The 13,509-nt window shown below is 45.8% G+C and overlaps 1 protein-coding gene across 1 annotated transcript in view; it reads left to right on the top strand.

The window, feature by feature from the left end:
• The window catches only part of CNOT1 (CCR4-NOT transcription complex subunit 1), a 1,177,977-nt gene that overhangs the window by 271,343 nt on the left and 893,125 nt on the right, over nt 1-13,509 (top strand). Inside the window, exon 10 of the mRNA XM_069215998.1 lies at nt 12,830-12,940. Within this exon, the coding sequence (XP_069072099.1) occupies nt 12,830-12,940 (111 nt within the window). The remainder of the gene's footprint in view (nt 1-12,829; nt 12,941-13,509) is intronic.

Genomic DNA, 13,509 nt, shown 5'->3' with positions numbered 1-13,509 from the left:
TATAAATTTAAACAAAGGGCGGCCTTTCCAAGACCCAGTGCCACAATACGTAATAACAGATGCTTCCATGACAGGGTGGGGAGCACACCTCAATCAACACAGCATCCAAGGACAATGGGACGTACATCAAACAAAGCTGCATATAAATCCCCTCGAATTGTTAGCAGTATTCCTAGCGTTGAAAGCATTTCAACCCATCATAACCCACAAATACATTCTTGTCAAAACAGACAACATGACAACAATGTATTATCTAAACAAACAGGGGAGAACACACTTGACACAGGTGTGCCTCCTGGCACAAAAGATATGGCAATGGGCAATTCACAACCACATTCGCCTAATAGCACAATTTATTCCAGGGATCCAAAATCAACTAGCAGACAATCTCTCTCGAGATCACCAACAGGTCCACGAATGGGAGATTCACCCCCAAATTCTAAACACTTACTTCAAAATTTGGGGGACACCTCAAATAGACCTATTTGCAACAAAGGAGAACGCAAAAAGCCAAAACTTCGCATCCAGGTACCCACACAGGCAGTCTCAAGGCAATGCTCTATGGATGAACTGGTCAGGGATATTTGCGTACGGTTTTCCCCCCTCTCCCTCTCCTTCCATATCTAGTAAACAAATTGAGTCAAAACAAACTCAAACTCATACTAATAGCACCAACATGGGCAAGACAACCTTGGTACACAACACTACTAGACCTGTCAGTAGTACCCCATGTCAGGTTGCCCAACTGACCAGATCTGTTAACACAACACAAACAGATCAGGCATCCAAACCCAGCATCGCTGAATCTAGCAATCTGGCTCCTGAGATCCTAGAATTCGGACATTTAAACCTCACAAAGAATGCATGGAAGTCATAAAGCAAGCTAGAAGACCATCCACTAGACACTGCTATGCAAGTAAATGGAAAAGATTTGTTTGCTACTGCCATAATAATCAAGTTAAACCATTACATGCATCTCCAAAGGATATAGTGGGATACTTGCTACATTTACAAAAATCAAATCTAGCCTTCTCTTCCATAAAGATACACCTCGCAGCAATATCTGCATACCTGCAAATTACCCATTCAACTTCACTATTTAGGATACCTGTCATTAAAGCGTTTATGGAAGGCCTGAAAAGAATTATACCACCAAGAACACCACCTGTTCCTTCATGGAACCTCAACATCGTCTTAACAAGACTCATGGGCCCACCTTTTGAACCCATGCACTCTTGCGAAATGCAATTCTTAACGTGGAAGGTTGCATTTCTCATTGCCATCACATCTCTAAGACCAATCCAAAATTGTTACCAAAAGTTATTTCACCGTTCCACTTAAATCAAACGGTAGAACTACCAGTGTTCTTCCCACAGCCAGACTCAGTAGCTGAAAGGGCACTACATGCATTAGACATCAGAAGAGCACTAATGTACTACATTGACAGAACAAAAGAAATTAGGAAAACAAAACAACTGTTTATTGCATTTCAAAAACCTCATACTGGAAACCCAATATCAAAACAGGGTATAGCCAGATGGATAGTTAAGTGCATCCAAACCTGCTACCTTAAAGCAAAGAGAGAACTACTGCCCATTACACCAAGGGCACATTCAACCAGAAAGAAAGGCGCTACCATGGCCTTCCTAGGAAACATTCCAATGAACGAGATATGTAAGGCAGCCACATGGTCTACGCCTCACACATTTACTAAGCACTACTGTGTAGATGTGCTATCCGCACAACAAGCCACAGTAGGTCAAGCCGTACTAAGAACTTTGTTTCAGACTACTTCCACTCCTACAGGCTGAGCCACCGCTTTTGGAGAGATAACTGCTTACTAGTCTATGCACAACATGTGTATCTGCAGCTACACATGCCACCGAACGGAAAATGTCACTTACCCAGTGTACATCTGTTCGTGGCATTAGTCGCTGCAGATTCACATGTGCCCACCCGCCTCCCCGGGAGCCTGTAGCCGTTTGGAAGTTATCTTCAACATTTGTACATTTGTAAATATATTACTTAAACCTTAATTGGTACATACTTATTCATTCCATTGCATGGGCACTATTACTAACATACACAACTCCTACCTCACCCTCTGCGGGGAATACAATCTAACATGGAGTCGACGCCCATGCGCAATGGAACAAAGGAGGAGGAGTCCCTCGGTCTCGGGACTCAAAGACTTCTTCGAACAAAAACAAGTTGTAACACTCCGACCCAACACCAGACGGCGGACTATGCACAACATGTGAATCTGCAGTGACTAATGCCACGAACAGATGTACACTGGGTAAGTGACATTTTCCTTTCACTGCGCAAGAACAAGAGGCTCGGCTGTCTGCGCTCCCAGCAGCGCAGTAGTCACTCAGCCAAGAGACTGTCGTCCAGTGAATCTGACAACCAGCATAATGAGTACCTTTAAGTAGTGCCGAAAATGGGCCTGCATGCAGAGACCACGCCCAGGGTCATGAGTATGCCTTGCCTTCAGCCTAAGTCTTGTGTACAAGTAAAGGCTCCATTTTAGTGAAAAAAAGGCACTGCTCCCTTGGAAGTTGAGCAACTAGCAGAGGAGTTTAGACTAAGGTAGCCTAGCACCACGCTCATACGCCCTCCTCCACTAGTCACCTCAAGAGTTGGGTGACAAGTCCTCATTCTCATATTCAGAACTTGGCAGCCCCTATGGTGCCTTTGACCAATACAAGCAGCCCACAGTTTAGCTCTGACCTTTAAGATTACTAAATTGTCTGCCCCCCCAAAAGCAGAATGATTTCCTGCTGGAAATGCTCCTTATTTCAAGGCACCTTGTGAAGCTGCCAAACCCGCCCCCCGTGCTGAAGGGCATGGTCAAATCAGTTCCTAACTATTTTAAAGTACCATGTCAAGGCTAGGTTGGTCACTCCCATAGTGGAAAAGAAGTGTTAGATGGCATATGTGGCTGTAGGTACACATGATGGGTGTACTTCTGCCATCTAGTGTTGGGTCCAAGCGTATACAAGTTGATTTTCTTCGAAGAAGTAGTCAGAGCCACGAGGTAAAGTAACCCCTCCTTTAGGTGATACTGCACACGGTCATCAACTTAATTGGTAGATTTTCTTTCTGTCGTTGGGTTCAGACATGTTCGTTGCTGCTCAGGTTTGAGATCGCTTCGGGCCCCCTTTGGGATAGTTATAACTATTACATTTGTCGGTATTGTTTGATCACTTTTTAATCACATACTGACAACTCAGGACGAAAAACTGTTTGATCGTCGATCTGTCATCTGTATTTTCTACACTTATGTATCTAATGGAAATGCACTGCTTTTAGTTTTTGCCCCAGGTGTCACACCAAGTACCCCCACACAGACCTCCACTTGGTGTGCAATCTTTGTTCCTCACCTGACCCTAGTGATTGTGAGGCCTGTTGATAGTTTCGTTCGAACAAGATGCTGCAAGATTGTCTGGCACGTCAAAAAGTAATTCAGCAAAAGGACATCGAAGACAAACCTGATATCTTCGGTATCCAAGATATCAAGCCACAGGAAGAGTTCCAAGAGGCTACTGTGGCGGAAGAGTAGGCCTTATCACAATGGGTATCATTGATGCAGCACGCAGTGAGTACAAAGCCCCGTATTCCGAAGAAGCATGCTGCTTCAACAGAGATTAAGGCTATTGGGCCACCACTCCCAGTAGGCCATGGTCTGCACCAAACAATTGTCAAGGATGGCCCGGCTTCTGGCTTGGCACCGAAGGCCACGCCTAAAGACTCCTCACACAACAGCCTCCTAGGTTTTGGCACTGACCCTACCTAGGCTGTCTTCAGTTCCGACCTCTGCATCAATTTGTTTTTTTCTTTTTTAAATTACTTTGAAGCCAAAACATTTTTCAGTTCCAAAAGTGTCCACCTTCAGATCGAAATCATCTGTTTTGTGTGTGTGTGTGTGTGTGTGTGTGTGTGTGTGTGTGTGTGTATATGTACTCAGCAGAACGAGGTAACAAGTCTACAAATGCAAACTTCACCCTCCGGTACTACAAAAGTACTTCCGTCTGTGGGGATTTCCACACATAGATCTGTTGGCAACAGTAAGCAATGCAAAAATTCAGAAGCTTCGCCTCCAGACTCCCACACCTCCTAGCCAAGGGCAATGCTCTATGGATCAGTTAGGGATATTTGCTTATGCTTTTCCACCTCTCCCCTTCTTCCCCCCTTGTGGTGAGGAAACTCGGACAATACTCTCACCCTCATTATAGTGGCTCCCATGTGGGCACGTCAACCATGGTTCACAACACTACTTGAAATCTCAGTAGTTTCACACGAGAAGCTTCCCCTATGCCCATACCTTCTCACTCTGAACCATGGCGAAATCAGACACCCAAATCCCAAAGAACTCGACTTTGCGATTTGGCTCCGGAGGTCATAGTTGGGATATTTGCGTTTTCCTTCTGAATGCATGATCATTCTTAAGGAAGCACGCAAAGCCCACAACCAGAGAATGCTACAACGCTAAATGGAAAAGGTTTGTCATTTATTGTCAAAAGAAACAAATTGACCCATTTAATGTACCTATTCAAGATATTGTTTGCTATTTGTTATACTTGCAAACTTGCGGTCTAGCATATTCTTCAATAAGGCTTCATTTGGCAGTAATAGCAACTTACTTACAAAATTGGCAGCATTTAACACTTTTAAAAATTCCAGTCATTAAAGCATTTATGGAACGTCTTAAGAGTGATTCCACCCACAGTACCTCCCAACACCAACATGGAATATTAATATTTTTCTTACCAGACTTATGAGACCTCCATTTGAACCTTTACATAAATGTCCAATTCAGTTTTTCTTGGAAAGTAGCTTTTTTGGTGGCTGTCCCTTCACTAAGATGTGTGAGTGAAATCCAGGCATTAACCCTAGAAGAACCTTTCTTCCAGATACATAAAGATAGGATAGTACTTCATACTAACCCAAAATGTATTCCAAAAGTGATTTCTACTTTTCATTTACATCAGTCGGTTGAGTTACCAGTATTTTTTATTCAACCTGATTCAGTTGTTGACAGTGCACTAATATACTATATCGATAGAACTAAAGATTTTCATAATACTAAATAAGTAACTTTTGGTGGCTTTTTCACCTCCACAATATCTCAAGCAGGTATAGCAAGGTGGATAGTGAAATGTATCCAAACACGGTATAGTAAAGCTAAGTGAAATGTACCCATCTCTCCTAGAGCACATTTAACTTGTAAAATATTTGCATCTATGGCTTTCTTCGGAAACATACCAATTAATGAGATCTGCAAAGCAGAAAAATAGTACAATCCACACACAATTTTACCAAACGTATTTCAAACTACATACTACCTCATCCAACGTAGTGCTCCGATCTCATGTCCTCAGTCAGGAGTTCTTCTCCCTTCTTAAGCAGCAACCCATTGTAGTGTCATTTTAAATGCAGACCTTTACCAAGTGCACTGCAACAAGAGTATTGGCCTTCCAGCACCTGCTCCTCTTTTTCCAGTTCATTTGTCTGTAGGAAAGTACCCTCTTTTTAGCATGATTACCCCAACTTTTTGCCTGCTGTCAGTGTGTTTTGACTGTTCACTGTGATCCTACTGACCAGGAAAACAGTGACTGCTCTCTCCCTCTAAATTTGGTTGTTCCGGACTTCGTACACCCCACAATTGGCATGCTGGTGTCCCCATGTAAGTCCCTAGTACATGGTACCTGTTTACCCAGGGCAGTGGGCCACCAAATGTTCCCCGTGAACTGCAGAATGTATTATGCCACCCATAGGAGCCCCCTGCAAAATGTATTTGCAGGCCTGCTGTTGCAGCCTGTTGGAAGGTGCATGCACCCTTTCACTACAGGTCACTGCAAGACACCCCTATGGCCGTCCCTCCAAGCCCAGAGGCCAGGATGCTAGTACCTGAGGGTGAGGGCAACCCCTGCATGAGCAGAGGTGCCCCTACGAACTCCAGCTCCATTTTCCTGGATTTTATAATTGCTGGGAAGCCATTTTACCTGTGGACGGTCACTACCTGTTTCCAGCTGAATAATGGTAACTCAGAACCTGGGCATGTTTGGTATCAAACATATCAGAATCCTACCCCAATTCTGTTGCCCGTATTGGTTGTATGGTTCCATGCACTCTGGGTGCTCCTTAGAGGACCCCAGGCTTTGCTCCTACCAGTTGGTAGGGATTTCCTGGGCAGCCTGAGCTGCTGCCATCCTACAGAGGCTTTTGCCCTTCTGTTACTTGACCAGCTCAAGCCCAGGAAGCAGAACAAAGGCTTTCCTGTGGTAGAGGGAGGCAACACCCTCTCCCTTTGGAAATAGGTGTTACATGTCTTGGGAGGGGTAGCCTCCGAAGCCACCGGTATGCTTTGAAGGGCACATTTAGTGCCCTCCTTGCATAAAACTAGATACTGGAAAGGGGAGTGACCACTTCCCTGTCCATCACCACCCCAGGGTTGGTGCGCAGAGCTCATCCAGGTGGCCCCTTAATTCTTCCATCTTGAATCCAAGGTGAGCAGAGGCTCCTGGGAACATATGAGTGGCCAGGTCCGGCAGGTGAGGTCACGGCCCACTCCTAATAGTTGGTCACCCTGCTAGGAAACCAGTCTCCTTTCCTGGGCTATTTAGGGTCTCCCTCACGGTAGTGTCCTCAGATTTGACATGCAAGATTCCAGCAAGACTCCTCTGCATTGTTTACGTCATCTTCTGGCCACCAGGACTGCAACTGGACCCTCCAGGAACCGACAATCTGGAACTCTAGCAATGAGTCTACTTTACAACATTGTTTCTCTAGCTCCTTCCAGCAACTGCAACATTACCCTGGCTGTGCATCCTCTGAAGGTGACTAGTCTTCAGCCTGCACAAGAAGGATTCTCCCTTGGAATGAAGGAGTCCCTCCCCTCCCTTCGCAGGCACCAACTGCAGCGACAACTGGCTGCTTGGATCCCCTCGCAAGGAAAACTGCGTGGATCCTGCATCACAGGTAGTAGTCTGGATTGGTCCTCTCTACCAGCTATCCAACTTGGGAGACCAAGTCCTTGCCTCTCCTTGCAGGACACTATTGCTGTGCACCGCAACTGTTGCAGCTATCAAGGCTTGTTGGCCCTTCTGCCAAGGGATTCTCAGGCTTCGTGTAGCCCCGACCTCCAACACTCTTCCCTGCAAAGCAGTCTCCTCCCTGCTGCTCCAGGGAAGTGGGACTACTCTCCAGGTGTTCTGAGTGGGTCTTACTGCGAGTCCTGTGCCTGCTGCCTGTTAATTGCTTGTGGGGGGCTGCATCCTCGACTTCTGACTTTCCTCACTGCTGAAGGTTGCCTGGGACTTCCCATCTTGGGTTGAGTCCCCCCAGACCTTTGTGGTCCCAAGCAGTTCTGCAACTCCTGCCTTTGCCAATGCTTGTTGGTGGATGTTACACACGACTGACTGCAACTCTTCTTCTGTTGTGGGACATCAACTGCATCACTTCTGTAACTCTTCTGCTCCTGCGCTGCATAGCAGAGTCCTGGTCTTCACTGACCTGGTCCTGCATCTCCAGAAGGGTGGGTAGTTGCACCTGCCCCAGTTGGAGGCACCAACTGGAACTGGATGTGGTCCATTTCATTTGTAGGTCCTCTTCTGTCAGGATCCATCTTCTGTTTCTCCCAGTCTTGCTTGGGTCTTGCATAGTCCTTTTATGAAGTTTACCTGTGGGTTTGAGGAAAAAATATGTTTACCTCTTCTCTCCTGGTCGCTGGGGGACACTTTTGGTATCCCAGTTCCCCTCTACAGATTCTGCTTCCTTGGGTGGGGGACTGACTTTCGCATCCCGCTTAATATGGTTTGGTCTCCCCCGGGTCTCCATTATTTTGATATTTCACTGTTTTCTATTGCTTTCTATGCCAATTCCTGACTTCTAAAATGTGTATATAATTGTGTTTTTACTCACCTGCTAGTAGAGTATTGCAAATACAGTATTTTAGTATGTTACCATAGTAAAGTACCTTTATTTTTGTAACACTGTGTGAGTCTTTTATGAGTACAAGTGCTGTGTGACTAGAGTGGTATTGCATAAGCTGTGCATGTCTCCTAGATAAGTTCTGGCTGCTCATCCACAGCTTCCTCTAGAGACCCCTTGGGTCCTAGACACTGCCTGCACCTCACTAATAGGGGATACCTGGACCGTGTATAAGGCGATCACACCATAGGTGCTCACCACACCAGGCCAGCTTCCTACATTGTCAGCTAGCTGTTTCAATGGTCGGGTGCCTCTTAGGGATTATGTCCTCCTGTTCCCTGACAATCTCCCCGTCCCCAAAAGGGTATATCACAGCTTGGCCTGACGCAAAGGATCATCGGGGAGATCTGGGTTTGGCACAGGTAAAAGCTCCTCTATCTGCAAGGATGAAACAGAACTTGGTGCAACCCTCATCCTTGTAGCACCAATCTGGGCCAGGCAGCATTGGCACACTACCGTTCTTGAAAGATCAGCCTCTTCTCAGTTAGAACCTTCTCACACACAGACAAGGACAGGAATCCGGACCCCAGCCATCTCAACCATTCTTGCAGTATTTTGTGAATAGAAAACAGGTACCTAAACATTTCACAAGATTTTATTGCTTTTTTAATGGAAGCCAGTCTGTCCACAGCTCTGGACTGTTATGTGGCAAAATGGAAGAGGTTTATTCATTACTTCATTCCCAAAGACTTGATTCCCTTGAAATTGATCATATATGGTATAGTTACCTACCTCCTACACTTACAAAGGGCACGCTTTGCCTAAACCTCTGTCTGCGTTGAGCCAGTGTCACGGTCTACGTGCATTACTCCTCAGAATCACTATAACCAAAGCATTCCTAAGGACCTTAAAGGTGTCATACCTCCCAGAATAACTTTGCCCCATTTTTGGAACCCCAACTCATGGCTCCACCCTTTGAGGAGATACATTTATGCCCCGTTGAGTTCCTCTACTGGCTGGTGGCCTTCATCATGGCCATTACTTTATTCCCTATACAAGAGCTATTCATTGCAATCCACAGGGATAGGGGGTGATTTTTAGGGCCAGTCCTAAATTCCTCACTAAGGTGTATCCCCTTCCACCTTAAGCAAACCATAGAGCATCTAGTTTATTTTCTGCAGCCCCACTCTTACACAATGAGCCCTTCTTGCAAATGTGAGAAGGGCTGTCATGTACTACATTTAACAGCACTAAGCCATTCTTTAAACCGGATCAGCCCTTTGTCTCCTTTGCAAAGCCACAGAGGTTAATCCATCTCCAAGGCAGGCATAGCCAGGTGGTGTAGGAAGCTGGCCCTTTACATGGTATGGGAGTACCGTGCAATGGGTCCAGGGGTTCTTCAGTGAGCGCACAGGTCTTACTATGCAATCCCAAAGTGCTCCTTCTAGGGGTAGTATGGTCGAGCAGCCTCGGGTTAAACACAGAGTGCAAGACCTCCACAAATACAATAGTCAATAAATGAAACCCAACTCCAAAAGGAGATCCACACCAATTTATAAAAATATCCAGTATCTTTATGTTCGATGGTATGTGTAGCTGCAGATACACATGAAGTGTATAACGATTCCAACATCTAGTGTTGGGCTTGGAGTGTGACGAGTTGTTTTTGTTCAAAAAAGTCTGAGTCACGGGATCGAGTGGTGACTCCTCCCGGTTCCATTGTGCATGGTCGACTCCATTGTTTGTTTTCTTTCCACCATCTGGTTCGGACGTGTTTCCTCACGCTCTGAGATTTTGATTCGGAAAACGTTAGAAAACCTTCCCCTTCGGTTTTGTATCGATCGGGTTCTTCATCTAGCATCGAACCAGTGGTTCTGTCGGAAAACCACTTTGTTAGCCCTTCGGGGCGCGCGCGCCCAACTGGAGCCTATACGGGCTGACCGCGTGAAGAGCCTCATGGATCTTTATATATGTTTAGGCATCAGAGGAGAATCGTTCAGGTAAGTACGTTTTCAAATAGGAATTATTTTCACTTTCAAAACTGGACACATTACAGTTTGAGTTCTGCAACATTAACTGATGGGAGGAAAAACAAGTTCGGCAAACGGGTAGAGTACAACATCTTACAAGACCAATCTACAGGATTTAAGGTGAGTAGTGGACAAGGTCCAAGGAAGAACCAGCAGTACTTACCAGTGGCACAAAGGCGGCCGGGTGCAGGGTGCAAAACGTCTGGCGCCCAATGTGTTTCAAAGGAGATTGGTCACTATGAAGAGGCTGCAGGTTCTGGCCGGGAAGCCAGTTGGGCTGAACCAGCAGTGGGGCTCAGGCCTCACAATGCTTGGGCACAGGTAGGCACCTTTGGTCCTCTTCTCCATTGCTCAGGGGCAAAGAATGCAGAAGTGTCTTTAGGTGTCTGTTTCTCTTTACCGTAATGGTCACGGTAAGTGGTGGGGGGGGTAGGTGGGGGGGATGGGTGGGCTGTGTGCAGATACTACTGGTGTTAATGGGGAATCCAGAAGGGGTGAAACCACGATTGAGTCAGACTTTGGAGGGCTGGGTAACCTTGTTGGCACCACAGGTCCACTTCAACTCGTGCTGGAGATGGCGGGTGCAGTGGTGACTTCAAGTGTCTGGTACTGACAGTTCTGAAGGCTTCAGAGTCCCTTCTTTGGGGTTTCCTGGAAAAAATCTCTGCTGTTTACTGGAGGTTTTGAGTATTTTTGAAGGCAGGCAGTCCTCTTATGTTTCTGGACACACAGCTGCAGGATGAGTCTACTTTGATGCATGCAGATTTTCGACAAGGATTGCAGACAGGCCAGTGTGGTGCAAGGTCAGCTGCTTCTCTTCGCCTCCTGTTTTTGCAGCTCTTATGGGTCCTTGGTGGTCTTAGGTCATCAGGATCTCCCATATCTGGTGTCAGGAGCTCCCCTAACCATGGAATGTAGAGGTGTTGTAGGTGATGTGGGTGTGTGGGGTAGTAGTATATGGGCTACTGACTCTTGGGGGTCACTATGCCCCCTATACGACCACCTCCTGTAGGAAGTGGGCATAACCCTGTCCCAGAATTCCTAGATATGCCATGTCCGTGATGACTACCTCTGAAAAATAGTGTTCTCTTTGGCTTAGCCCACCTTAAGGGTGGTAATAGCTTGAGGAGGGCTTGCCTGCTGGACTAGCTAATTGTCCTGTCTGTCCAGGTGCTAAGGTGCTCTGTACAAGGGGGTTGGCTTCCTCACCTGTGAGGGGGAGCCTAGATTTGCATTTCAAAGGCTGCAGCCCTTCAAGGCTTGCCGTCTTAGGAAGGTTAATTAGCAGATCATCCTGTGGGATGGGGTGTTACGCTTTCTTCCCATATAAGCTTTTGTTCATGGCCTCCTTAGAGCAGAAAGCTCTCACCCCTTGGGGCCAGAGCAGTTTGTTGGGTGGCAGCCTGGCAGAAACCAGTCAGCAAGCACATCCGAGGCGGTAAGTTTTCAAGGGTCACTTTTAAGGTGCTCTCTGGGTGCATGTATTAATAAATCCATCACTGGAATCAGTGTGTGCTTATCACTACGAGATGTTTGATGCCTAACATTCCTAACAGTGAAGCCATCATGCAGCTGGGGAACTTGCATTGACCAGTGTCCAGCACATGCATTTAAAATGGCTTCACTGTTCACTTATGTCTGAGAATCGACAAACATAGCAGCGGCCCATCTTGTCTTGCAGCTCTGCCCTCACATTGAATATAATGCACCCTGCCAGAGGGCTGTAGGAGTGACGTACATATATTGCACACTGTATTAGGGCACAAGGCACACAGGCTGTATGCCATGTTGTGTTTTCACTTTTGTCTGCACCAAAACGCGCAGCCTGCCCTGTACTTGGTGAGGGGTCCCGAACGGTGGCAACATTCGTGCTGCAGCCCTTGGGGCCCCTCTTTAGTACCTCAGGACCTAGGTACCAGGGGTACCATTTACTAGGGACTTACAGAGGGTGCTAAAGGTTTTGCCATTTGTACAGTTTTTTTGGGAAAGAACACATTCACTGGGGAACTGGTTGGCAGGGACCCAGTGCACTTAGTCAGAGTTGCATCAAATACCAGCCAAAAACTGGGGCTTAACATGTGGTCAACAGGCTGTAGTAGGCCACGCTGTTTTGAGGAGTTTTTTTTTCTTCAGATTTCTGCATCATCCACATGCTAGCCAAGACGTGCTACTAACAGAAAACACTACTTATCCTGTAAGCATTTGTTTGTACCTTGTAGTGCTGTAGATTCAAACTCACCCACCCTCCTTTCCAGAGGAATGTGCTGTTGCAGATCCTTCTTTCATTTGTTTCCACTCTGCATTGCATTTTGTGCACCTTACTATTTAATGCATCTTACTGTTTGAAGCTCCATACATCTGGTCACCCGATGTGTGAAAAGCAATCTTCAGATGAAATCTGTGCCCGCGAGCAATGTACAAGAGGAGTTGCAGTGCAACTTGTGATTAGAAAGAGTTTGATCAGAAACAACTTACAAGCATCCAAGGGCAACACAAGATGGGTAGAGTATTTTAAGCAAGTGAGTCTACAGCACTACTTTCTGCAGATAACTAAAGGGTAAGTAGCATTTCCTTAATTGTAGTGCACCATCGTTGTGGTCTTGGATCACAGCTGTAAACTACATCACACAGATAAGTCTTAACCACTTATTCAGGACCTCAGGAAAAATTGTCTTTACTTCATGTACCAATTTGGTATTGCTTTCAATTGCAGAACAGTGCAGTTCTTGTTTCTATAGTTTTACAAATGTGTATTGTTTTCCTCCATCTGAAACAGCACTAGTTTTCTTAAAGGTTGTGAGCTGCAATCTGTGTGTAATGTAGAACTATTGGAGTCATCTGTGTCAGTTAACATGTATTTGTAGTCCATTTCAGCTCCTGGCAGTGGAATCTGGAGTGATGGAAAGGACAAAAGTGATGGCACCCAAGCTCACACCTGGAATGTGGAAGTCTTAATTGATGTTGTGAAAGAATTGGTAAGGTTTTTTTTTTTTTTTCTTCTTCTAAATTCATGGTCTGAAAATCTTGTGTAACGTTTTTAAGCGGATGGTAAAGCTGCTTTAAGGTACATGGTGCCAGTACTGCCTGTGGAGTGCGCATCCTTCAAAGGCTTGTTTTTGAATGAATGAGCTTGGACTATACCTCTGTGCAGGAACATGACTTTATTAATCTTCCCGAACAGTAGGTCTGCATACTTCTGACAGAGTGTGGGGCTTTGCTGTTTGCAAATTTTTTCTTCTGAGAAGTCTTTCGAGTCACGAGATCTGCTGTGACAGTGTGCACTATCTATGGGTTTTTCTCCATTGTGCCTAGATGTATACTGAGAAGGCTCAGAATCCCTGTTTCCAATAAGATGGTATTGCCACCAACACATTGAAATAAACATTGACTCCTTTACCTTTTGCTGCACTTAGTCACTGGACATCCTTTGACCTATGAAATACGCTCTATTCCCTGGACATGGAGCCCCTCCCTCTAGGAACCAAGTGTCTTACCTTTGGACTTCGACTAAAAAATGGAACCCTGAAATGGATGTTAGAATGAG

Source organism: Pleurodeles waltl, chromosome 12 (genome assembly GCF_031143425.1).
Source record: "Pleurodeles waltl isolate 20211129_DDA chromosome 12, aPleWal1.hap1.20221129, whole genome shotgun sequence".
NCBI lineage: Eukaryota > Metazoa > Chordata > Amphibia > Caudata > Salamandridae > Pleurodeles > Pleurodeles waltl.
The sequence above is the reverse complement of the archived record's forward strand: the minus strand, read 5'-3'. Positions and strand labels throughout refer to the sequence as shown.